Source organism: Pongo pygmaeus, chromosome 10, assembly GCF_028885625.2.
Source record: "Pongo pygmaeus isolate AG05252 chromosome 10, NHGRI_mPonPyg2-v2.0_pri, whole genome shotgun sequence".
Lineage (NCBI taxonomy): Eukaryota > Metazoa > Chordata > Mammalia > Primates > Hominidae > Pongo > Pongo pygmaeus.
Genome location: NC_072383.2, coordinates 1,812,729 through 1,839,663, shown reverse-complemented (window position 1 = coordinate 1,839,663; position 26,935 = coordinate 1,812,729). Strand labels below are relative to the sequence as shown.

The 26,935-nt window shown below is 41.4% G+C and overlaps 2 protein-coding genes across 11 annotated transcripts in view; one reads left to right on the top strand and one right to left on the bottom strand.

Annotated features, from left to right (window-relative positions):
• The window catches only part of CACNA2D4 (calcium voltage-gated channel auxiliary subunit alpha2delta 4), a 133,233-nt gene extending 131,564 nt beyond the window's left edge, over positions 1 to 1,669 (top strand). For all 6 annotated transcript variants that reach the window (XM_054444108.1, XM_063672310.1, XM_054444109.1 and 3 more), the window contains one exon: positions 741 to 1,669. In XM_054444108.1, coding sequence (XP_054300083.1) covers positions 741 to 845 — 105 coding nt within the window. In that variant the 3' untranslated portion in view covers positions 846 to 1,669. The remainder of the gene's footprint in view (positions 1 to 740) is intronic.
• A 3,699-nt stretch (positions 1,670 to 5,368) lies between these two features.
• ADIPOR2 (adiponectin receptor 2) overlaps positions 5,369 to 26,935 on the bottom strand; it is a 99,555-nt gene continuing 77,988 nt past the window's right edge. For 4 of the 5 annotated variants that reach the window (XM_054443198.2, XM_063672308.1, XM_054443196.2 and 1 more), the window contains 6 exons: positions 20,968 to 21,087; positions 16,000 to 16,171; positions 13,390 to 13,576; positions 12,947 to 13,134; positions 9,947 to 10,140; positions 5,369 to 8,106 (listed from right to left, as the gene is read on the bottom strand). In XM_054443198.2, coding sequence (XP_054299173.1) covers positions 7,978 to 8,106; positions 9,947 to 10,140; positions 12,947 to 13,134; positions 13,390 to 13,576; positions 16,000 to 16,171; positions 20,968 to 21,087 — 990 coding nt within the window. In that variant the 3' untranslated portion in view covers positions 5,369 to 7,977. The remainder of the gene's footprint in view (positions 8,107 to 9,946; positions 10,141 to 12,946; positions 13,135 to 13,389; positions 13,577 to 15,999; positions 16,172 to 20,967; positions 21,088 to 26,935) is intronic. The other variant, XR_008492836.2, reaches the window with a different exon arrangement.

The following is a 26,935-nucleotide window of genomic DNA, read 5'->3' as shown; positions in this document are numbered from 1 at the left end:
CCACCTTGTGGGACTGAGCCCTGTAACTTGCAGGATCTAATGCTAACTCTTGAGAGTCTCAGACTTGAATTGAGTTTCAGGACAGACACCCAGTTGCTGTCCAGAGAGTGGGGTGGGAAAATCCCTTCACATTTGTTGACGTGGTGGTGTGAAAACACAGCAGATCCCCTGTGTCATTAAAATACGAACTCAACCGGGATCCCAAGGTGCTTTAACAAAGAGTCACGCTTCCTAGGGCTTGGGCCCTAGGTGAATTCGAATGCAGTTTTCCCATCTTGTCCTCATTCCCGCTACACTTAGTTCCGAATGATCTGAGCAATGTGAGGAGGCTGTCATGTGGACAATAGTCATAGTGGCTGGTACGGATCCAGAACCGAGACCCAGGTGTCAGGCCCTGAGCCAGGTGCTTCATACACAGTCCGGTCTGCTGGGACCAATAATCCCCATCAGAGATGCTCCCAGAGTTGAGGACTTTCCTGAAGCCATTCTGAGAGGATGACCCCGCAGCCACTCCAAGCCTGGGGCCAAGCAGAGAAGGCTGGTGCTCCCCTCCCAGGCTGAGGGACCAGCCTTTGCTTTTCCCCCAAAAGGTAGGGGCCTAAGAAAGGTAGCAGTGCTTCCCCTGCCTTCCAAAACTCCCCTTTCCCCAGGATTTTGGCCCCCATGAATGGTGGAAGCCCCTCCCTTTTCGAGGGTCCTCCTCTGAGTGCTGCCTTCTCACCTCCGCTCTGCGTTCGCAGGAGAATGCCCAGGACTGCGGCGGCGCCTCGGACACCTCAGCCTCGCCGCCCCTACTCCTGCTGCCTGTGTTTGCCTGGGGGCTACTGCCCCAACTCCTGCGGTGACACCACCCAGCCTGACCTGTGTTTTGGCAAGGTGATCCTTCCAGGGCCATCCCAAAAAGTCAGCACTGACATGGGATGCAGCTAACTGCAGTTGGGTCGCCCCCAGGCCAACGCTCCTCTCAATCCTGGGCTGGTGGCCCCTGCCTCCGGAGAATGCTGGATGGAACAAGAAACCAATCACCTGGCACCACTTTCAAGATGCTTCATGGTGCCCGGTGCCATCCGCCCTAGGTCTCAATATGAGCATACTTCTAACCTAACCGTCCTGTCTCCTCTTTGGGAAGCCAGCATGAGCTCAGCTTGGACCAAGACAAAATAATTTAGTTCTTCCTATACTCCAGAGTCCAGACCCAGCCAAGAAAGGGTCAGTTGTTTCTGACCCTTTCTGTCGGAGTGGTGTCTGGTAGAACCCAAGGACTTCTGGGTACTGAGAAAAAGCAGCAGAATGAGGCCAAATGCGGAGATGAGGCTAAGGCAAGAACATCCCGCAACTAAAGCATAGATTCCCCAAAGTGAGGCTCGTGGTGGGAGGCAGCTCACCTTCCTAGCTGCTGCTCAAGAAGGTTTTGACTATGTTGGGGTGGGAGCTGGGTAAGGGAATGGTCAAGACTGAGAAAGGAATGAAATCCATTCAGGAAATATTGACAGGGCTACATGTGATGTCCCCAAACTGCTGCTATTGAAGAACTTCCCAAAACTTCTTTACAAAGCCCTAAAGGAAAGTTTGCATCTATGAAAAGCCAGTAGGCCGAGACATGCAATTGCTGCATGGAAATTGATGTACATTTAGGGGACGGCAAAAAAAGCTGTAAAATAGTGAAAAAGAGCAGTCGTTGTACTCTTTTCTGGCCAAAGATTTACAAAAGAATCTACTTGACTCTGTCCCTGGAGTGAACTCCTTAGGGTTGGAACTTGTGGGAACATTCCAACTTGCTCAGCAGGGTCCACTGGGAGGGAAGCTCTATCTGGGAACTCACCCCCAGCACACACACATCTCCCCCAGGGTCCCAAGGCCCTGCAGCTTCCTCCCCCGACCAAACCCCAAGACCTGGATCCCAGGCGACAACAGTCTTCACAATGAGAGCAACATTAAGGGCAAAACCATGGAGAAATTTGGGAGAGGCTGGCCTCAAATCTTTCCATTTAACGAACCCCAGTGATGGACATGGATAGTATACAGGGCTTTGGGGGCCCTTCCCCCACTCCTCCATCACCCTCAGCCTCCACACTTCACAAGTTTCCTACCAGCAAATAGCCCTAACTTGCCTCTAGAGTAGGCCAAATGCCAACTCTGTAAAACACACTTACATTACAGGTTACAGAATGTCACTCTTACCATCATGTCTTGCAACAACCCTGTGAGGGCAGTATTAATGCCCCCTTACAGCAGAAGACACTGAAGCTCGGAGAAGCCAGTTTAAGTGGCAGAATTATGCTAGAACAGCTAAGGTTTACACGTACCAAATAAATAACATGTTTCAGCTCATTCCATCCTCACAACAGCCCCCTGAAAGTGGGTACTATCATTAGTCCTATGTTATAGAAACTGCAGCCGAGTTGAAAATTGCCTCCAAATTATTGGAAGAGTATGTGAAGATTGAATGTGATATATTCACATAACATGCTTGAAACTGCCTGGCATATAGTAAACGCTAAATAAATACATGCTAACTGCGATCATTACATTACCTTGTTTCATGGAGGTGGGGACAAAGAAATTACAATTTAGATGCCAGGAACAATAAGGTGTTCAACAGGCCCACCAGGGTTAAGAAAGCAGCAAGGAGCCCTTTCCAGCCCCTGGGCTGCCATCATTGAGTGTCCCAACCATGTGTCACGAGGCTCCACCTATGCTGAGCACAGCAGGGTGAGCACTAACTCTCGCCCTGCCACTTCCTGCCAAGGCTGTGGCCGCCCACCTGCCGTTCATTCTTTGGCATTAAGGCACATTCTGACCTCCAACTGCATTTGACCCCAACTACCAACTCACAGACACCAAACAGCAGTCTCTCTAGGACAATAAGCCAGTGGTATCTTTTGGAAGGGTTATCTTCCCCACCCAAACAGGAAGAGCACTTTCAGGCAAATTTATCAACTCTTAAAAAGCCAAGCTTAGGAAGCTGGAGCAGCTTCTGGCCTTGTTTTGTCTGCTTCCTCTGGGCCCCATAATCTCTGCATGGCCAAAGGGAATCCCTTTCAAGACCATTGGAAGGAAAAACCATTTCTGATAAACTAACCTCTACCTTGGAGAACAGAATATTCTCATAAGCTTTGCCTTTGAAGGTCAGAACGATTCCTCTTCTGCTTTTAGCAGAACCACTAAAGGACAGCAGGTGGCAGCCTGGCTCACTCTAAAGCCCATCACCTGCTCTCAAGAGGCATGAACTTGGAACCTAAGTCATTTAATAAATTAGAATGCAGAATTTTGAAATCTTGTGTTGTACACCTTTGGAGGACCAGGAACTTAAGGATGCTGTCAGATCTTCCTTCCTCTGTACCAAGGATATGTTAACTACTAAATCCACATAATAATGTTGTGTATTTTAATAGAAGAGCTTTCAGGGAAAATGCTTCAACCACTTCATTAAGCTCAGTGAAGTTTTGGTTCAGGGGCCGGCTGGGAGGCAAGAAAGTCGGCATATCATAAGGCCAGAAAAGTAAATCAAGTCCAGAAAAGGACGGAATCGGAGCGAGGGTTTGGCAGAAAACCCAGCCAATCACTATGGGAAGTTTGAGGAAATTAGCTATAGAAGCCACAGCATCTCAGCGTGGGCTCTAGAGGATGTATCGTTGGCCTCATTTTAACAGAACACCGAGGCTAGACAAGCAAACGGCCACTTGCCCACGCTACATGGCAAATGGCACAACCGAGATCTGAAGCTACTCTTTTCATTTCCAGGTAGCGTAGCAGGGTAGGGACGGTGGGACAGTAGGATGGCGGTGACAAGAGGCCACCACACGTGACGTTTCCTTCTTGCCCCATGCCATAAGCAGCCTCTACATGAGTGAGACAGGCTGCCCTTGTTTCACCAAGTCAAACAGCTGAAGGCAGGAAAGATCTGTAGATAAAATAGGGTGTTGGTGGGGAGTAGGGGGCGGTGCTGGCTAGCAAATGGTTCATGCCCTCTTAGGGGAGGACAAAATGAAACACTACAATTGAAGCCGAATATTCAAGAAGAGGATGTTGTTTTTGGAATGATTTTAAAGTAACATTGCCCAGAGTGTTCTCTAGGCACCCAGAGCCTAGCACTCTGTAAAGTCAGAATCCAAACTTGTCCTTATCTACTTCCTCTACAACCACCACATAACATCACCTGAGTATCAGGAACCATACAGACAACCTTTTTTTTGGGAGATGGAGTCTCGCTCTGTCACCCAGGCTGGAGTGCAGTGGCGTGGTCTCAGCCCACTGCAACCTCCACCTCCCAGGTTCAAGCGATTCCCCTGCCTCAGCCTCCCGAGTAGCTGGGATTACAGGTGCGTGCCACCACGCCCAGCTAATTTTTTGTATTTTTAGTAGAGACGGGGTTTCACCATTGGGATTACAGGTGCCCGCCACCACGCCCAGCTAATTTTTTGTATTTTTAGCAGAGATGGGGTTTCACCATTTTGGCCAAGGTGGTCTCGAACTCCTGACCTTGTGATCCGCCCACCTCGGCCTTCCAAAGTGCTGGCATTACAGGCATCAGCCACCACGCCCGGCTCAGATGCCTTTTAGGAAGAGACAAGGAAAAGACAAGTGGGTTATTAGTAGGCTTCAATTAATAGTTTGTCAAAAGCAGGGAATGATCCAATGTCTATGCCCAGGTAAGGTATGGGACACTCTAAAGTTAAATCTATACCTAAAAATGAGATCAGAATGAACATATTATCCCGATGCTGAAAATGCCCTTCCAAAAACTAAATTTACCTAAGGCAAAAGGGTTGGAATTCCTTTTTTTTTATTATTATTTCAAACACCAACTCAAACCAGATCCTCTTCTCATATAGAAGGGACTAGGTTAATGAACCCCAAAACCTTTAAGTCAATGTATATGAGACTGTTTAATCAGAATAATAAATACAGAAAGGTTTTCTTAAATATTCTCTTCACTCTTTTCTCCAATACAGCGCTGGCACTAGAGTCATTCTTAAACTTACCTAAGCTTCAGTTTCCCCATCTATAAAATGAGAGTGAAAATACTCCTGATTGGCTCAAAGGGTTATGATTATGATCATATGACATCGACAGTTCTCTAACACATCCCTTGGCATCAAGTGTTACATTAGAGACTATTTTTATAAACTTCAATAATAAGAACTGCCCCTTAGAGCTGCTCTCCCCTCCATTCTAAACCTGGTCCAAGTTACAATGAAAGCTTGAGTTAGGAAACAGGAGTTGGGCACAAGCACTTTGATTTCTGCATCCCGAATGGGAAGTTTCCAAAAATTTCTTAAATCACAGTGTCTAAATTAGAGCTTCAGAAAAGTGCCAAAAGCTAAGGGGAGGTAAGCTGAACAGCAATAAAAAAACACACAACAGGTCACATTTCATTTGGTTCTTTTTATTAGAAACTGAGAATACAGCAAGTAGGGAAATCCCACATCAATGGAACCATCACACAGATGCCTTTCTGGAACCCCAACCTTCTATGATCCCCAAAAATGTGCTTTGTGGCTTTAGCATAATTTATAAAGGGGAAGAGGGAAAATACTGAAAAAGGCCACTATTTAATGGTGAAAGAATGAAGCTGTAGAGGTCCCAACCAGCCTAGGGCCAAAAAAGAAAATTAAAAATCTGCACAGAGCAAGCAAGCCTCTGACTGCTGAGAGTAAGGCATTCAGGCGCCAACCTGGTGAGAGTTCTCAGCGAGCACTGTCAGGTCAAGTGCACATGAGGCTGTTGGTAGTGAGTTGCACATAGACACACACATAGAAATGGGCACACACATGCCCACATACACACCCAAAAGAGGGAGATTTTACTGGATTACACATCAGTGATGTTAATTTCATTTTTCCTAAGGGTTTGTGCTATGTTGAACCAGATCCTTCCAGCTTTGGGGTGTGGGTGACTGCACCCAGAGGCTGCTACTTCTGTTGGTGTTGTGACAGGGCTGCACCTATACGCTGTATCCCAAAGTGCATGACCGAAGAGCAAGTCTGGCTTCTGATATGTGCTGTTGCTCCCAAGAAACTAAGTGGGCTTCTGTCCAAATGGCCACTGTCCTGCTGGACTATGCTTTCTCAAAGGGATTAATACTGTTCTTTATTCTGTCAGGCACTGCACCAGTTCATCCACTGAGTCTTTTGCTCGGTCCACCTAGCACCTAGGACAGTGACCTTATCCAGAATCAAAACGTTCAAGTTCTTCTCAACTTCTACACTGGATTCTTTCTTCCTGGATCCCACCTTTTGCTGGAGATTGGAAGGGCAAGGGAGGAAAATAACTGAGAAAACTCTATTGAATAAATAAGAGACCCTTCCCATATTTCCAAACACCTACTGAGGATGCCAGTCCCCATGCTCAGGACCTCCATGTTTAGTTCTAATACCCACAATCCCAGGGTATAATGGAGTCATCCCAAGTCTTTGATGACAGTAACCTAAGACTCAAGCACTATTTTGGTGGTTCACCTATGGGCCAAGATCAGAATTCCATGAACCAGATCCTTTCCCCACCACTTTCTCTGACACCGTATCAGGTAGGCCTGGGACATGAGCCATCGTCTTGTACCTCACTCCCTGGCAATAACATACCATTGTCTCTAAAATGCCACACCACTCTATCCCTGCAAAGTGGGGTTCAGTGAGTGCTGACAACTCTGTACTACAATTGGCTTTAAGAGTTCTGCTGGCTTTCTTATTCAAGGAGAGCCGAGGTGTCTGTCACATCCAGGCTTACCAAGACAGTGTACCAGAGGTAAAACTCATCTTTCCTGATCCAAAGGAAGGGTCTACCAATCTATGTAGACGAGCTCAGGAGAAACCTGGACACGTCAGAATCTCATTTGTGGCTGGCTCCATGCCAAGAACTATGTCAGAGAAAGGTCCATTTCTATTCCCTCAAGGAGGAAGGGTAGTTAGGGCAGTGATTTTTAATAGAGGGAAATTTAGAGAGTGTTCCAGAGCTCCACAGCAAGGATGTGGCAAACTGTCACATCCCTCTAATAAGACTTACCATAAAAGCGAGCAGGATGCCAGGAAGTAATCAGATCAGCCCATGCTAATGTTTCTAGAGCTCCTCCATGGTCTCCAGCACCCCATTACCAGCTGCTAGGAGTGCGTCAGTCTCTCAAATGACAATGACACCCTAACTAGAGCCTTTATCTAACATCCTGTCACCCATTCATGTGCTGCTTCCACTGAGAAAACACATACCACTCCCCTCTACCTCAGGCCTCCCAAAGGGAGTGGTCATGTGACCACTGGGCTAGGGTTATACTCTCTGCCCCATTAGGGTCCAAGGTATGTCAGCCTTTAGAAGGCACCTTGGTGCACCAAGACACTGTCCATTCTGGGGCTATCACCTGCTCCTCCTACAGTCACTTTTTGTGCAAAATTCAAACAGTGTGTGGTACTTGCATGTTTCATTCTATACAAAAATTCTCCCTCCCTCCCTTACCCCTGTTTTCAACATTTATATAAAGTCTTATTTAAACAGTTAGAAATCTTATTTACATTAATTTCTTTGTTCTCCCAAAAGAGCATTTAAAATCACACTCCCACCCCTTATCGGATACAAATGTTCACCTAAATTGGTTTGTATTATTGTCATAGAGAGAGAGAAAGGGAGAAGAAAGAACCACCAGCTAAACTGTTTCACCATCTTCTACAAATAAATATGATATGGATCAGAAGCCAGTTTGCCAAGGGTCTTGCAGAGCCCGCAATCAGTAGATCCCAAGAATAAGCCAGGGTTTGGGCTATGTCTCCTTTTCTCCCAATTGATGCACTCCATCCTTTGAGGTATGATTTATTTTTGTTTTTCTCTTCTCAGTCATGTACCACGCAGAGCCCCTGGGCCGTCACAAAGCCCACAAGGCTGTCAAAGTTTTGGGGCTCCTCTGGTACTGGCATCAGTAGCCGGCAGGGAGGCCCGCAAGTGCTGCAGGCCCTGGTTTAGGGTCATAGTCCCAGCGACTGGTAGGTATCACAGTGCATCCTCTTCACTGCAGCCCCCGCCGATCATGAAACGAAACTCCTGGAGGTTTGAGACACCATGGAAGTGAACAAAAGCTCCAGCAACCACAAAGATATGAAACAGCTGATGAGAGTGAAACTGGAGGGGAAAAAAGAAGAGAAGCGGGTAGAGAAACCCATACATTATTAAGACTGCTAAAGATTCTTAGGATCGTTTAATCCTGGTTTATGCTGAGCAGAAGGCAGGGAATGGATGTGACAGAGCTCAAATTCAAGGTGTCCACAGATCCTGGAACATCCATTAGGTGTATCACATTCTGCTGAGCTGAAAGCCAGCTGTTCCCAAAGAAACCAAGGTGCTGCCACTAAGCTCTACACATAAAAATCTACACACTTAACACTGAAACCAGTGGCAAATGACATACAGACTCTCTTGCTAACAGGCCACAAAGGTCCCAAGGATCCCTTGACACCTAGCCATGGGCTATGATTACACACACAGTCCTTTTCCTACTCACTGCTGATGGACATTTTGTCATGGACAAGAGGACTAGAGCTATGGTCATTTAAATGTTGCTCTCTGTTAGAAAAACTAAAGAGGCTTCCAGGATCGTGTGTGGAATGTCACAACATATGGTCCCCAGAGTTCCCTTCAGTGCTACGATTCTGAAATTTCATGAACTACATAATGTGTCAAAAACTAAGCAAACAGGCCCTTTTACTTCTCAAGTCAGAAGCTGGTCTACAAGCAAGTGACATTATTTCTGATTTTACCTGTTCTGTTGAATGCTATTCCACATCTCAAGAAGGGTAATCAATTGCTCACTGCACTTCAAAAATTACACTATTCTGTCATTATAATCTCAAAATGAAAAAGTACAGTGGCAAAGCAGTATTTATCAAGAGAAAAACACTGATTTTAGAAGCAAAAACTAGAAGAAATCAAGTCACATCCCAAGAGATGTTTCCTAGGAAACCAAAGGGGATTAATTTCCCCAAAGAAAGGGGATAAAGGGCAAAAACCCCTCCATACCAATGTTAAAATGATGATGATGAATCAGAAAGATAAATTAGCTAATTTGAAGCTAGAAAGATTGCTTAAGTTCAAGATCATCTTCATTTTACAGATAGCTAAACTAAACTTTAAAGAGATGAGATGATCAGCTTAGTCTATAATAATCAGCAATAGGCTGAGGAACAGAATTACAAAGGTCAGATTTCACATTAAGCGTATTTCCAATGTTGTCTTGTTGAAAATATTTCAGGCCCTCTTTGGTTATAAGTTTTTCTATCTATATCAGTCCTTATATTTTCTTTTCCCTCTTGTCTTTCCTCCTCTCTTACCAATGACCACAATCCAGTTCAATCCAGTTCCCTCTTCTTCACAATCCCTCTTCTTCCACCAGACATACATACACTCAGTCTCTCATTACAAATCACTAAATTTCGGTATAAAAAAAGACCCTGGTAGAAATCTGGTCCTAAAAAGGGCTCTGGTAAAAATCTGTTCTATCATCCTCATTTCATAAATAAGGAAACTGAGACAAAGAATGGCAAAATGACTTTCCATTGTCAAAAGGAGCACAGATTCTGATATTAAAACTAGCCTAATTCAAATTCCTGTTCTACCACTTAATAGCCACATGGCTTGGACAAGTGGCCTCACCTCCCTAAGCCTTAGCCTCCTGCTTTGTAAAATGAAGACATTAACAAGAGTTATCATACCACATAGGGCTAATGTATTTAACGAGGTAATCCATGCAAAGCACTCTGTACCATGCTGAGCACCAAGGAAGTACTCACTAAATGTTAGTTATATTGTACTTATTGTCCAGAGAAAGACAGCTCAATAGGGAGTTAGGACCAGGATACAACTCTCCTGACTTTGTGTCTAAAACTTTTTCTATTGCATCACTCTGCAGGATGCCAATAACCCATGAGCAGATACCTACACACTCAGTCACCCCTGACATACTTACCCAGATGTCACATTTGCCAGGAAAAAAGCGTTCAGGGATCCGGGCAGCATACAGGGCAGCTCCTGTGATGTAGAGGCTGGCCATCAGCATCAACCAGCCTATCTGCCCTATGGTGGCGGCCTTGAGGAACCCCTCCGAGATGACATAGTGCAAGGTAGGAATGATTCCACTCAGGCCTAGGCCCAAAAACACTCCTAGGAGTCACAAGAAGAGAGTAAAGTAATGCAGAAGAGAAACAAAGAGTCAGAAGTCAATATTACAGCACAGCACCATTAACTGTAAACTGAATATTTCAAAGTAGCATACAAAATTAGCTTCCAGTTTTAAAGGAAAAAGAAGGTTCTTCAAACTCTGGGACACTGTCACACAAGACAACACAGCTATGTTCTAAAGATTTACAAATGCAAGGAGCCAGCCAGGTGCAGTGGCTCACACCTGTAATCCCAGCACTTTGGGACCAGCCTGGCTAACAGGGTGAAACCCCATTTCTACTAAACATCCAAAAAGTAGCCAGGCGTGGTAGCGCACTCCTGTAATCCCAGCTACTCGGGAGGCTGAGGCAGGAGAATCACCTGAAGCCCAGGGCAGAGGCTGCGGTGAGCCGAGATCACACCATTGCACTCCAGCTTGGGCAACAGGAGTGAAACTCCATTTCAAAAAAAAAAAAAAAAAAGCAATGAGCCTCACTAAGAGAGGCCTAGCTTAGTATAGTCAGCAGTCTTCAAGGGTTTTGAATTAATGTTGCTAAATGTTGTCAGAAAGGACAGCTCCAGGAGTTTATTTAAACTGTCCTAGCCTGTCCTTTTACAGACACAGGTTACAATACAAGCAATTTTACGTATCCCATCTTCTCTTTGAAGCAACAGACGTTGTTGCGGTGGAGAGGCAATGAATGATCATATCACCTGGCATCATCTATTTTTAATAGGAATCTAAGGCTGGGCGCAGTGGCTCACACCTGTAATCCCAGCACTTTGGGAGGCCGAGGCAGGCAGATCACTTGAGGTCAGGAGCCAAGATGGCACCACTGCACTCCAGCCTGGGCTACAAAGCAAGACTCCATCTCCAAAAAAAAAAAAAAAAAAAAAAAGAAAGAAAAGAAAAAATTTAATCTAAATCTATAACCTATAACTGGGCACTTAAAAATTGTTAAATGCCTTTAACAAATGACCTAATGGGGGTGGGGGATGGGAGAGAATACTATACTGAGTAAGATGAGAGAGAGATTTCTGAAAGCTTCCAGGCCCCTAAATAGCAATCAAGTACAAAAGTCTAGCAAATCACTCAGCCACAGCCCTACTGCCTTACTGCCTTACTGCCTCCAGAAGCATCTAATGTTTTTTTAAACTTCTGGATATGACCTAAGTTCTAAGATCAATTAAATGAGTCTCAACCAGCATTTTTTAAAATGAACTAGAATAAAATTTAAAATATCAGACTGTAACATAAGTGGAGGATTAAATACTATTTTGTTAAAGTTTTGTAATTTATATATACATGAACTTATGTATAGATACACGTGTTCAGGACTGGAATAGAAAATGTCATGATGAAAAAAAAAATTTGAAGTCCACTGATCTAAATCCACTTTGAAACCTGTGTATCAGCCAAAGCAACACAGGAACTCCCTGACTCAGCCAGTAACCGCTCCTACATTTTGACACAGAGTTAACAATGACCCTTGCAAAACAAGCTGTCATTTGGTAAGCTTTCTCAACAGATAAAGAACCTATTACTTGCTTTGGACATTACCAAATAAACTGCTGGTATACATCAATATATGTAAGCATAGATATGGTATGCATACTCACAAATAAAATGGACATCTAAAAGAGAAGAGGAAAATGGCAATGCTGCTCTCACAAAAGATAAGAACCAAGCAGACCTAAAGAAAAACTATTTCCTACCTCTGCTCCTCTAAGGAAAGATCTGCTAGACTTTTGTACTATTCACTTGTTCTTTTCCTCTACATGCTAAACAAAGGCTGCTAATGGTTTCTGCCTATCATTCTCTAAGTCAAAGGCTCAGGAACTTGGTTCTTCTGATGTATGTGAACAGCAGAATGCTCAGCTCTACTCAGCAAAGACATTCTTATCTCACGTGCTCAAGCAGGCTTACCACCACTGTACTACTCAAGTGCTGCTGAGAGCTGGCCCTGGCCAATGCTCGTTTGCTCATATAAACACAAAGAGGAGGAGGGCAGGGTGTTGTCACAGTGGTCACTGACACGAAGTTACTTCTGTGTCTAACCTGCCAGGCACCTGCAGACGATCCAGGGCTTAGATTTTAATACTAAATGGTTTTGGGGGTTTAAGGACGAAAGGAAAAACGCTCCTTGTTCATTCTCAGTGGGCACTGAGTTTGACACTGAGTAGGAGACAAGAACATCTCTGCTAACTCCATGCCCTACAAGAAGACTCAGCCAAGGCACTGAGGAGCTTGTGGCTTTCTCTATGATCTCCAGCTAAACAGGCATTATCCTAAATATAAAAAGCCCCTTTATCCCTACATCAGAAGGGAGATACGGTGCCCACTTTAACAAAACATAATCAGCATGGGGGTGAAGCCTTAAGCAGATTATCCATTATAAAATAAAAATATAAAACAAAACAGAAAATGACAACGAAAAAAGAATCACTACAAAAAGTACACTCCACACTGAGTAAGAGAAATCATTATTTACAAAAGTTATAGACTACCGCTTTCTGGATGGTGTTTAGCCATAAACTCAAGTACGTAACAGTCCCAAATTACATCACCTCATACTCACCATGACCCCTCAACCCTAATGCTTTTAGACAATTAATAAACATTACTAACAACAACAACTACTACGACTACTACATAAAAAAAAAACCCCAACAATAGGAACTATGATTTCCTCATCTTGGCATCACAAATACACAGCATAATGTTTGGCAAATGGTAGAACTTTAATAAATAGTGAATTTAACTAGTGAATAAATGAATGTCGAATGTAGAACCTCCACGTGCTCTTACCTGCTCTTACCCCCCGATACTGAGGGGTGGCAAACATGTCCCACTGGGAGACTATAATGGCTGCAATGCCCAGCACACAGATGACAATCAAGTAGATGAAGCAAGGTTGTGGATTACAGTAGAAAGAATAATAAAGCCAAGGAACAAAACTTCCCATAATCAGAAGAGCAATACCAGAGTAATCCAGTCTACGACAGAAAAAAAAAAAAATCCATTTAATGCAGTAATTTAAAAACTACTGGCCACTACAGGTTCCAATTAATCCCTCATGACATAAGCCATCAAAAACAGCTAAGAGCCAAACTGGGTTGCTCTTTAATTTTTTTATAAAAAAAGTTTCCATGAGATGATATTAAGAATTCTGCCAACTCTGCTGAACGTTTTTCCCTACTGCACTACACGTCTAAATCACTGGCCGAAGTACGGACTTTACGGATACTTACTTAGAGAAGAGCCGGGAGACCCCCTCCGAGTGGCAGTAGACTGTGTGGAAGAGCCACGAGAAAGACAGGCAGAGAATGGCTCCTAAGAAAAATAACCCGAAGACCACCTTCTCTTGCAGAGGGGCCACAAAGGAGATATTTGGGCGAAACATATAAAAGATCCCCAGGCACAGGAAGAATACACAACCTAGGAAAAAGAGCATAGAAAATAGATAAAATATCACCCTTTAGAAGAGACAGCATTATAACTGATTCTGTTTTCAATCCTTCTGCATTACAACAATATCTGAATCAAAAGTTCAATGAGAAAAATCTTCCAAATACCTGAAGCCTATCCAAACCTGTGGTTTACTTCTAACATTGTTGGTATCAGAAATACTTCAGCTTCATAAACTGAATATACAGAATATAAAAACTTATCTAAGGGCATAATCTAAAAAGAAATCAGACACTGCTGCTACTTCTTAGAAGACATAATGAAGCCATTTCTACCTCTAGATGTAGAATAGTTTCATTTATACAGTTTTTGGCACATACCTCATAGTCCAGCTTTCAAAGGTCCATTGTGCTTTTGCTTTTGTTTTTACAATGAATTCCAATACCCCTAAACCCTGCCAAGAAATACAGCTTTCCTCTACCAATAGCTGTCAGGGAGCATCATGCTGCTTCTCCGGTCCTCATCAGCTGGTTCAGGAGATTCAAGAGTTAAGGACAAAATGCCTACTCAGGCCATTTCCTAACCAATTCTTAAACTGTTCTACACAGAAAGATGCCATGTTCCTATTGCTTAGGGAAGGGCCACCTAACACAAGGCAGGCACAGACATTTTAAGTTCGACATTTGCTAAGTAATTGTTTTATCATTTTAATTAAAAATTACCCTTGAATTAGAAGTCAGCAACAAACTTGATTTGACTCTACTCTCCTCTCACTATACTAGCAGGCAGGAACTTAGAGGCACCATGGAAATCAAATGTGTGATAAGAAATGCAAATCAAATGGAGTAAGGCCAGAAACTAGTATATTCACAAGGTTGTACAACCATCACCACTAACTAATTTCAAAATATTTTCATCACCCCAAACAGAAGTACTGTATCTGCTGTCATCCCCCATTCCCCACTCCTTACAGCCCTAAACAACCACTAATCTACTGTCTTTATGGATTTTCCTGTTCTGGACATTTCATGCATGTAGAATCAAACAACATGTGACCTTCTGTGTCTGGCTTCTTTCACTTAGCAAATGTTTTCAAGGCTCACCCATGCTGTGACATGTATCAGTGCTTCATCCCTTTTTGCAGCTCAATAATACTCCAGTGTATGAATATACCATATTTTGTTTATCCATTACCAGTCGACAGACATCTGGGTTGCTTCTACTTTTTAGCTATTATGAATAATGTTGCTGTAAACTTCTGTGTTCATGTTTTTATGTGAACATGTTTTCAGGCATCTTGGGTAATATACTAGGAGTGGATTTCTGGTAACTCTGTGTAACTTTTTGAGGAACTGCCAGACTTTTCCATGGGGACTGCCCCATTTCACATTCCTACTGGCAACATATGAAAGTTCCAATTTCCCCACATCCTTGCCACGACTTGTTATTTTTCATTTTCTTGATTATAACCATCTTAGTGGGTGTGAAGTGTTGAGATTTCTCACTGCATTTCTCAAAGCATTTGATTTGCATTTTCCTAAATGCCTAACGATGATAAACATCTTTTCATGTGCTTATTGGCCATTTTAGATCTTCTCTGGAAGAACATCTATTCAGATGTTTTACCCATTTTTAAAATCGGTTGTCTTTATTGTTGAGTTGTAGGAGTTATTTATTAGATCCTTACCAACTAGCTGATTTGTAAATATTCTCTTCTCTATGGGTTGTCTTTTCACTTTCTTGATAATGCACTTTGATATACCAACGTTTTTAATTTTGATGAAGTCCAATTTATCTATTTTTTCTTTGGTGGCAATTCTAAGAAACAGTCACCTAATCCAAAGTCACAAGGATTTATATCTGTTTTCTCCTAAAGATTTTATAGTTTTTGCTCTTATGTTTGGGTCTTTGATCCATTTCGGGTTCACTTTTGTATATGTGAGTTCGGGATCAATCTTTTACATATGGCTCAGCCATCCCAGCACCATTTGTTGGAAAGACTATTCTTTCCTCTACAGTATTCTTTCTTTAATATACAATCATTATGGAGAAAAAATTACAGTCCATATTCTACTTCAGGCCAAACTGAAAATTAGCAGTGCATATAAGTAATGCACTTTAAAAGATCAGATTACTTCTATTAAATAATACTTTCTTCTCAGTGGTCACTACAATATGAAACCACATTTTGTATAGCAACTGTTATTTGGCCTGGTTTAAGGACAATATCTGAAAATCTAGTAGAAAGAAATATGACTTAAGTTATAACAAAATCATAGTGCAAACCAGGATAAACTATGAGTAAACCAGTCAGAAAATTCATCATTAGATATTCAGAAAACAAAATGGCAAATCCAAATACATTTCTGAAGTTCTGTGCTTACCCTCAAATACATGAAAATAAAAAGGAACAAAGTGAATCGCCAGCTCATTACATCACTGACATTACATACCTAAGAGATGTGTCCAAATGTTGCCTGTTTCTGTGTGTATTCTGAAAATGCTCTTAAAACAGGCCCGGAAAGAAGGCATAGGAGGCCGGTGTCCATGCAAGAGGAAGTCATTATCCTTGAGCCAGTCTGGTAGTACATCATGAGGGATCACTCGCCACCGACCTTCCCATACCTGGCAGAGGGGTATTATCAAACATCTTTGTGATTTTAGTTGTCAGTAACCAACACTGACCCCTAACAACTGTGTCTTATCACACTGTTTTATAATGGGAAAAATAATTCATTTTTAAAAAAGGCAAACATCTCAAAATGTATATTGTCTTATATTCTGAGTTCTTTAAAGACTGATGAAAAAGATATTTTTGCCGGGCATGGTGGTTAAGGCTTTAAATCCCAGCACTTTGGGAGGCCAAGGTGGGCGGATCACCTGAGGTCAGGAGTTCGAGACCAGCCTGACCAACATGGAGAAACCCCATCTCTACTAAAAATACAAAAAATTAGCCGGATGTGGTGGCACATGCCTGTAATCCCACTTACTCGGGAGGCTGAGGCAGGAGAATTGCTTGAACCCGGGAGGCGGAGGTTGTGGTGAGCTGAGATGATGCCATTGCACTCCAGCCTGGGCAACAAGAGCAAAACTCTGCCTCAAAAAAAAAAAAAAAAAAAAAAAGGAAAGAAAAAAACATATTTTTAAGTGGGGGCCTTAGGAAAACGAAAGAGTAAACAAATTCATAGGAAATTGCCCTAAAAGAATGGTTTCAAACTTTGTTTCAACCTGGCTAATGGTGGGATGAAGGTTTCAAAGTCTCACTCATACTGACCTCCTTCATCCTATATAACAGACTTTACCTCTGATAAATCCCTGTGGTATTAAATATGAACATTTTTATATTTAATATTCCTATTGGTAAAAACAGAATTATATAGAATCATACTTTTGTGCCTTTTGCTAAAATCTCTCTCTCCATCTTACTCTTTCTTCTCTTCCCACTACGCAAATATGATAAAGCAGAAAAGAAGGAGCACAGGAGTCAGAAAATTGTGGATCCCTGGCATTAACTAGCTATATGAGATTTAATTAATTATAAAACCTCCAACCTGCAGTTCCTTCATTTGTAAAATAGCGCTTCAGTTACTTCATAGGGAAATCATGAAGGTCAAACAAAATGACACAAAGCATTTCATGAATTAGTTAGTAATCCCTGGCATCTACTCCAAAGACAGTACATGACTATCCCCAGGGGCTATCCCCTGTCAGACAGTTAGTGACTAATCCATCTTCCTTCTCATGCGGCAGAGAGATGGTAAAGAAGCTCAGCCCTAACCGCCCTTTCAGTCCCTCAGCGCCCTTTCCTCCCGTTTCCTCATGATCCCTCCCGCATCAGATTCTACAGGAAAAGGGATGAGAAATCCGATATCCCTCTGTAGGAAGTCTGTCAACCTCTGCACCCTGCTTCTTTTAATGTCTCATAGCCCCGAGAGCTCACACCACAAGGATCACTTAATCTTGACTAACTTGCTTCTGCTAGACAGAAAGATGTAAGGAAAAATGGCAGGCACATGGTTTATCTTCCAGCTAATGTGGGCTCAGCAGTTCTTCCAGTCTATTACCCTATAAAGCAAGAATCCAGGCTGCAAATCAGCAAGATTCACCTTCAGACAATGACCTCCACCCTACCCACTACAGGGGTCTTGTGACAATATGGGTAAGCCACGGAAACCTGGCTCTCTCTCTACTCTATGGAAAGACTGCCACTTACTCACCAGCTACTGTGCCCATTCCTTTTGCTCCACAACCTGTTTCTTGTTCTCTGCTCTCTTACTTCCTTACAGATATTTGTAAAAGAACTAATCCTCTGTGTAACATCTCCACATCCAAAGGAAGTGAGGACTAACAATTTAAGAACAGATGTGTCCCTCTTAACACTCTATCCAAACTAGCCCCCCGCCTCTTCCCTGCTCTTCCTGCCCCCAGCCATACATAACCTCTCCTCCCTCACCTTCCAACTCAAAACGTGGGGTCTGTGGTTACTGGTGCTAATCTGGCCATTCTATGCTTGCTCCTAACATACAATAAAATAAAATAATGCCAAAAGACTAATCTATATTTTTAACATCTGCTGCTAATAGTACTACCACTTACAAAAGTAGCTGTATGAGATCTTCCACAGGACTTTATGGAGAGAAAGAGAGAAAGAGGATCAGGGATCCTAGTATCCCTTCTGTTGGAATTGTTGGAAGTCTGTCAACCTCTGCAGTCTGCTTCTTTTAGTGTCAGAGAGAGACCAAGATACTGAATTTTTTGCATCAAATTTGAATTTGGGAAAAGACCACTATTGTTGAGATTAACCTTACAGAATGTTGCTATTATCTTTTGTGGAGGAATTTTATTTTCTGAGAGGGAGAGGAAGATAGAAATCAATGCTTACATCTTCAGGGCAATTCACAATGTGCACACAGCTCTGCTGTATCCAAAGTGCTACTCTGCTACCCCACACAGACAAAAGTGTCATATGTTCCTTTTTTACATTCAAAAAGGATATGTGAGTTTCTTACTGGTTATATATGCATATAATTTCAGAGTGATTTTCCCTGTTATTTCTAAACAAATGTTCTAGTGGTCTAAATACTGAGACAAGGAGCTATACTTTCTTAATTAAACTGCAATTAGTGACACATTCAACAGACACTGCACCCTCATTCTCAACCTGGAGTCATATACAGTCAGCCAAATTCCAACACAAATAGGTATCCTCTTTTACCCCCTAGAATAAAAAAATAAGATCACGGCTTAGCCAAAGACATATTTATTTATAAGCTTGACAAAGACACTGCCTACCTTCAAATATCTTAGTAATAATCCACTGGGTATGTGGGTATATTAGACCATAAAATGCACAAAAACATTTCTTAAAAAAACAGCTGGGCGCAGTGGCTCACGCCTGTAATCCCAGCACTATGGGAGGCCGAGGCGGGTGGATCACGAGGTCAGGAGATTGAGACCATCCTGGCCAACATGGTGAAACCCCATCTCTACTAAAAAATACAAAAATTAGCCGGGCATGGTGGCACATGCCTGTAATCCCAGCTACTTGGGAGGCTGAGGAAGGAGAATCACTTGAACCCGGGAGTTGGAGGTTGCAGTGAGCCAAGATCGTGCCACTGAACTCCAGCCTAGCGACAGAGCGAGACTCAAAAATAAGTAAATCTCAAAAACAAATAAACTCCCCATAGCATACATCCTATTCCCACATGGACCTGGTTATGCTGGTAAAATAGCAAAAACTGAAGTCTAAGGGAAAAAAGAGTGACCAAGATCAAACGTGAAAACTCTAAAGACTAAATTATCCACAGCACATTTCATATTAAACTGTCTCTGTTTACTTGCTTCCAGTCCAAGAAATAGAATCCCTGTGCCACTAGACATGGCTGGTTTTCAAGTGTGGTCAGTTGCACTGCCATGGCAGGGTTCAGCCACACCAGACAACACTGTGTAACAGGATGCCTCTTCATTCTGCTGTCATCAACAAACTGCTAAGGGATATTTACAATACTCCTTTTTCTTCAGAAGATCATAGTTTGTAGCAAACAAATGTCCTGCCCTATTTATTCTCCGATTCACTGTTAAATCTAGAGTTTTATTTGTTTTATTCTTGGCTCTCTGTTCAGAAAGGGAGAGGACAAAAAGGCAGTTAAGTCAGCGACGGTACCCCCGCTGATCTCTAAATATTAAAATTCCCTAATGGCCCAGATACTGAATTTGCCAACTTTGAGAGAGTTCTTCACACCAAATTTGCATTTTAAAAACAAAATAATCTTTTGTATCCTTTTGTACTAATTCTCCTGAGACAGTGATCACTAGAATGAATCTATTGTTCTGTTGAGTTGTTTCTTCACTCATTTTCAAACTGGCTAAAATTTTCTATTACAGACCCATAAATGTTTAAACTCCCCCTGAAAACCCACTGGACCCTTAGTCTTGGAAAGGATGTCTGTGTTCAGATCACAATGTTCTCTTCACAATGTTCTCTTTTCATACCCTGGTCCAAAGTAATAGTATTCTAAGTCCACTGATCCCAATTATTTCCAGCATTATTGTGAATGTAAGAAAACCTATATTTAGTCCCCTGGATCTAAGACCATGTGCATAAAAAGTTTTGGTTTCATAAAAGCCATGAAAAGCTAAGTGTCACAAAAATTTCTCTCTAAAAAAGAGTTCTCCAGAAATGTTTAATAAATCAATTTACATACACATACATATATACACAGACTGATCGACTTATGTTAATTAGATCCTACCTGCCAGGGCTCTTACTGATCTGATTGATTAAGTACCTACAAGTTTACCAGTGTGTCTATTTTCTCTAAGCAGGCAAACTCAATTCTAATTACTATTTTAGAAAAAAAAAAAAGAATCCCATAATAGGTCCTAGGGAATCAAGACAATGGACTGGGAGAAAAGCCTTAGAGACAGACTGTATACCAGCTGAACTGAAAATACCAGATGCACATGAAAACTGGAAAATGTCTCTCTCAAGAGTAGCCTGAATACTCACAGAATCCCTAGAAAGAACAGTACATTTGCCATTGCAGTCACTCAGCAGAACAGATTTAAGGGACCTGAGGAAGGCATTTTCATATCTCCAGGCGTCAACCACTTCTGATTATGTTTCATTCTGTTTGTCTAAACCACCAATAAGACATTTACTCTGTTAACCTACATTAGGAAATGTTTGTTTCCCAGCTGGACATCCTAGTTTTATCAGAGCTTTATCATGGCTACTACAAGCCAACAAATATATTCTGTCTCCAACAGGATTAGAGTCCCAAGACCACTTCTGTCCCCATCTTGCCACAGATCTTCCCCAAAGCAAACCAAAGGCTATAGTACTACCACTCTCTTTAAATGTTTCTGTTTCGGAAGGGCTAAATATATAGCATGACAATGACAAGAAATTGCACTCTTACCTTACAAACAAATTCTTCCATTTTTTCCATAGCATGATGGGCTTGTAAGAGAGGGGACATGCCCATAAACCCCTCATCTTCCTGTGGAGCTTCATCACTGTACTCATGTTCCTCAGAGCTCTGCAAGGCAATCACAGAAACAGTCAAGGACAGAGACTGGGAGCCAAATGACACAATCAATACATTTCCCTTGCAGAATTATAATGAAATTCTTAAGGTCAAAACAAGGCCTTAGACAAGAATCAACAATATAGTAAGTCAGTTTATTACAGAATTATTAGTATTAAAAATGAACACTAGTACTCAATTCTTCTCTGACAGATGAATTAACTGTCTACTATAGCAGCATCTCTGTTTCAGTAGCAAATTCCTGGCTTTACTGGTTTGTTTTTTTAAAAATTATGTCATAGACCCCATAATAATATTACATAAAGTTGAGAAATTACTGAGGGGAAAACCTCCAAGACTCGCACCTGGGACACATAAAATAACTAACTGTGATACACAATGTGGTAAGTACTCTAGGTGGCAGAGAAAGAAAGAGGAGAAAAACATTTAATAAATTTTTAAAATACATCCAACACAGAGGAAAGGGCTTTATATATAGGTCATCTAACTTAATCCTAACAACCACCTTATTAAGTAAGTATTCTCATTCCCATTTAACATATAAGGGCATTAGGCAAAGAAGTTAAATAAGTTGTCCAAGGTTAAAGCTGAAGTGGAAAAGTCAAACTCCAAAACCCACTGCCTTTCCACATTCTGGAGAAAATGACTGATTTGTCTAGGGAAATGGAAAAAGAAGTGACAATCTGGTATGGTCTAAAGAGATAAATTACTAAAATTAAAATTTCTGCCTCCAGACCAAGGTTCATACTGGTTTAGATAAAATGATATTGTGAGAAGAAGGGCAGTAGACTGGAAGTCAGGAGACCAAAGTGGTGAGGCCAGCTCTACCACTAACATCAATGGATGGATCCTCATTGCAGGTCCATTTTCTCCCTATATATCAAGGGAGGAGTTTAAACAATCTACAGTCTTCTACATCTCTAAAAAATTCTATAATTCTTTAACTCAACGAATAAGACAGCACAAGAGAACCATAATTCCATATGTAACCAAGAGTCTGTTTAGATAAACAGTACTGCTAACATGACTGCACAAAGAAATGAATGAATCCTCTACCTCTAATCAAAAAACTAATTGGTAAGAATGAACACAGAGCAATGGGTAATCTACTACAATTTGATCTTGTTTAAAAGGAAATTCTGAGATTTTAATTTTCCTTTACTTCAGTTTATAAGACACTAACTAGAGGCTATGATGCGGCATGTGAGACATGTTACACACCCAGTCTGATTTTATAAAAACATATAATCTCCAAGAAAACCATCTTGAATAAAATAACCTCTCCATCTTTGTTTACCTAAAACTTACCATCTATCCTTCAATGACTAAACTTCATAGTTCCTATTTAAAACCCTTCTTTATCCTAAACTCGTGTTCCTCAACCTTTCATTACTGCTAACCCACAAGCCCCGGGACCTTTTTTTTTTTTTCCTTTGAGACAGCGTTTTTCTTTGAGACCCCGGGGTCTTGCTCTGTCACCCAGGCTCCTGGAGTACAGTGGTGCGATCATGGCTCACTGCAGCCTCAACCTCCTGGCCTCAAGCAATCCTCCACCTAAGCCTCCTGAATAGCTGGGGCTACAGGTGTACACCACTGTGCGCACGTGTGTGTGCAGGCGCGCACTACAGGTATGCACCACTGTGTCTGTTGTGTGCACATGCATGTGTGTAGAGACAAGGTCTATGTTGCTCAGGCTGGTCCTGAACTCCTGGCCTCAAGCAATCCTCCTGCCTCAGCTTCCAACGTGTTGGGATTATAGGTATGAGCCACTGCAGCCGGCCCCGGGACATTTTAGATCACGTTCCTCATCCCCATGAATTTTAATAACACAGATATACTATCTATGTACTGTGGCCCTATGGGGGGTTACAAACCATAGTAGTATTTAATAGTTTTTCACCCCCCTACCCCACCAAGAACCAATTTTCATTAGAGACTGCATAACCTATCTAATCCACAGCAATTGCTTCTTCTGACTTCTGTTTCTTCTTACTACTTCTTCTGACTTCTTTAGCACTTAAGTCTGTGCCTCTCATTTGACAGTAATATCTGATTACAGCTCTTTTATTGACTAATACTATTTTGTTTAATGTTTAATATAATTTTACATTTTTAGTGTATCATTTCCTAAACTAGATTTTTAAGTGTCTGTCTTCTTCCCCATGGCTTCTGGAACATACTTACGTGATGGCTAAATTAATAAATGCTCTAGAAGACTTTCAACAATAAGTTAATGAGGGCTGTACCTAATTAAACATGAAATTAAAATGATAAAATTCCATTAAAATTATATAAAACCTGAAAACGGGCAATAGCTTGAAATGATTATAGCAGACCGATGTTAAAATATAAAATCATGTTATATAAAATAGCTCAGATATTTGCACATATTCAATATGTATTTGATTCTCCAAAGAAACAGAAACAAAGAGTCTTTATTCTCATACAAATTATTGTCAGCAGTTTCGAAACTACAGATATGCACGTAAAACACAATATGGTTAATGTATACTACCATTAAGTAAAACATGATGAAATTGCACTCTGAATCAATATGATTCCGTAAGTAATCAATGAGATTACTCACAATCAGTAATTTTGATTATCAGGCTAAGTGCAACTGGTTACATACAGGACTACTGATAGCGGCCAAGACAGGAGGATGGCTTGAGCCCAGGAGCTTGAGACCAGCCTGGGCAACATGGTAAAACCCCATCTCTACAAAAAATATAAAAATTAGCCAGGAGTGGTGTTGCGTGCCTGTTTGCAGTCCCAGCTACTCAAGAGGCTGAGGGGGAGGACTCCTTGAGCCCCAGGAGGTCGAGGTTGCAATGAGCTGTGATCGTGCCATTGCATTTCAGCCTGGGCAACAGAGTTACACCCTGTCTCAAAAAAAAAAAAAATTACTTTAGTAAAGATAAATATTTCCATCCATCCCAATATGTCAGCAAGATTCAGAATCTTTATCAAAGAATTATTTCCGGCCAGGCACAGTGGCGCGCACCTGTAATCCCAGCACTTTGGGAGGCCAAGGCGGATGCACCACCTGAGGTCAGGAGGTCGAGACCAGACTGGCCAACATGGTGAAACCCTGTCTCTACTACAAATACAAGAATCAGCCAGGTGAGGTGGCGAGCGCCTGTAATCCCAGGTACTCAGGAGGCTTGAGACAGGAGAATCGCTTGAACCAGGAGGCGGGGGTTGCAGTGAGCTGAGATCGTGCCATTGCACTCCAGCCTGGGCAACAAGAGAAACAAACAAAAACAATTTCCTTCAGAAGGGCAAAGTATTAATAAATCTGTTGATTTATCAAGTATTATGACCAAGTCCTACCCTTGTATAAAGGAATATTCACAAATATGTTCTCAAAGGATAAATTAAAATACTAGACCATAATTAACTATTTATTGTTTTCAAGTATTATGGAGTTGCTAATGAGGTATCCACATGGTGTGCGTGGTGGTAAATGCAGTTCCCTGGGTTAGAGAGAGGATAAAGAAAGAATACAGTGGCAGAGTTAAACACTGGCTAAAAAAATACTTTCCCTAGGGTATACCATATGTCACATACTGATGGCTTGGAAAGACTATGCTAGACACTATATTTAAAATAATCTCTGTCTTCCAATATTAAGTCCAAATAACTATTTTATTATGAGTGAAATTACTATTTCTAACTTCCATCCAACAGCCACCAAACCACAGTACCCAAAGATACCTCTCTGAACAATAAATTGTATCTATATTCAATGATCACATGCACGCTATGTTCTGCTTCTGTTGTCATACTCCTTACCATACCCTCAACAAAATTATGACAAGAAACATGACATTGTGACAGATTAAACAAAACCAAAGCTGCCAAGAATAAAGGCATAAAACTTAATTCTCCAGGTTTTTCTATGAATAACTATATTTAAACTTGTAGAGGTCAATGCTTTGAAATGAGCACAAAGACATTCTGAAATATCTCCCCCCTCCTACCATCTGTTTTCAGTAAAGTCCATCTGTGAGAACTTTGCTGACTGTATTTCAAAACATAGTAACATTTGACTTTGATGATCTGTCCAAACTGCAATCTAAAATGAGAATTTTCCAGAGTACACTTTACCTTTGGAAAGACAGAGAACCATAGTGATAAAGATAAAAGGTCTTTAAGATCAGTCTAATATGAAAACAATTCACAAACCTATTGGGTATTTATTGGTTTTGGTCTAACTCAATTCAACAGAGTAATTCAGTTTAACAAATATTTATTAGATGATTAAAAATAAGATGAATAAAACATAGTCTCTGTCTTCCACAGACTTACAATCTAATAAAGTGCTAAATAAGCCACATAAATGACTTCATAGAAAAAAAGGTATAGCTAGTTCAAAGACAGAAATGATGAGGCTCAGGAAAGGCTGCATGAAGAATAAAAATTTTGCAAAGATGAGATAAAGGAAAATAACCAAGAGGGAAAAGCAAAAGTGCCATGTTGAGAAAAAGAGACTAGTTCATCTAAAGCTTCAGGGGCATTTAGGAAAGTAGCAAAACATAAATGATGTATTTAAATGTTAGTGGAAGTACACGAAGCGCCACAAAGACTCACAATCATGATACCATCTACCATCCATAATTAGATGAAAAACGTCAAGAAATGGTACAATATCCAGGGCTGGAGACAGTAAACCTTTGATTAAAACTTGTCTGCCTTTATAAATGTCATTAAGAACTGAGACCTTCTGCATTCACATAGCTTAATTATGAGGACTAAGATCTAAGGCCCCTATATCAACATAACTTTATTATTTGTTCTCGGAAATTCTTGCCCAGGAAGGTAAGAATGCAAACCAGTAAATAACTTCATCATTAGCTTTAGGAATTTCTCAAAAATTCATTTAACTGAACAACAGACTGCTCAATTAGATCCTTAGAACAATAAATTGCTCAACTGGGCAAACATGCTCACTTATCAAATAAATATTTGTTTATCAAGACTTGATCCAAGAATTCTATCACAAACTCAGAACAGGGCCAAGTAAAATCTCCTTAAACTACTTGAAACCAGACCCCAAAACCCTGTAAATATCCATATCCAATACTTTCTTTCTGAAATACTTCTAGGACTTTTTAGGGCAGTGTTCACCCTTACTGGAGTATATAATAAACCTGGCTTAGTTTGATCAACAGGTGATTTTTATGGTCTTTTTGCAAGTTGACAGGTTGAAGCCAGCCTTAACTTTAGAAATTGGAAATGTGTAGCAAGGGCATTAGCAAGCTGATATTACTAACAAATGAAAACAAAGAGGTTTGTGGAAACAAAGGTATCTACAAAAAAAAAAATGACAGCTGAAGAATAAGTATTGATGGATGTATACCCAGTATTCTCCAAAAGAATAACTACAAAATCTAGTCTATATGAATATTCATTTTGGCCTGCCTAGGAATATATATACTCTGACTTCCATCAAAGCTTAATGGAAAAGATCTTTAAAATCACTCGTTTTTAAAAAATTCTCTAATAGCAATGCTATCTTTTTTTTGTTTGGTTTTTTTGTTTGTTTGTTTGTTTTGACGAAGTCTTGCTCTTGTCCCCCAGGCTGGAGTGTGATGGCGCAATCTTGGCTCACTGCAACCTCTGCCTCCCGGGTTCAAGCGATTCTCCTGCCTCAGCCTCCCAAGTAGCTGGGATTATAGGCGCCTGCCACCACGCCCGGCTAATAATTTATATTTTTAGTAGAGACGGGGTTTCACCATGTTGGCCAGGCTGGCCTTGAACTCCTGACCTCAGGTGATCCACCTGCCTCAGCTTCCCGAAGTGCTGGGATTACAGGCGTGAGCCACCACGCCCAGCC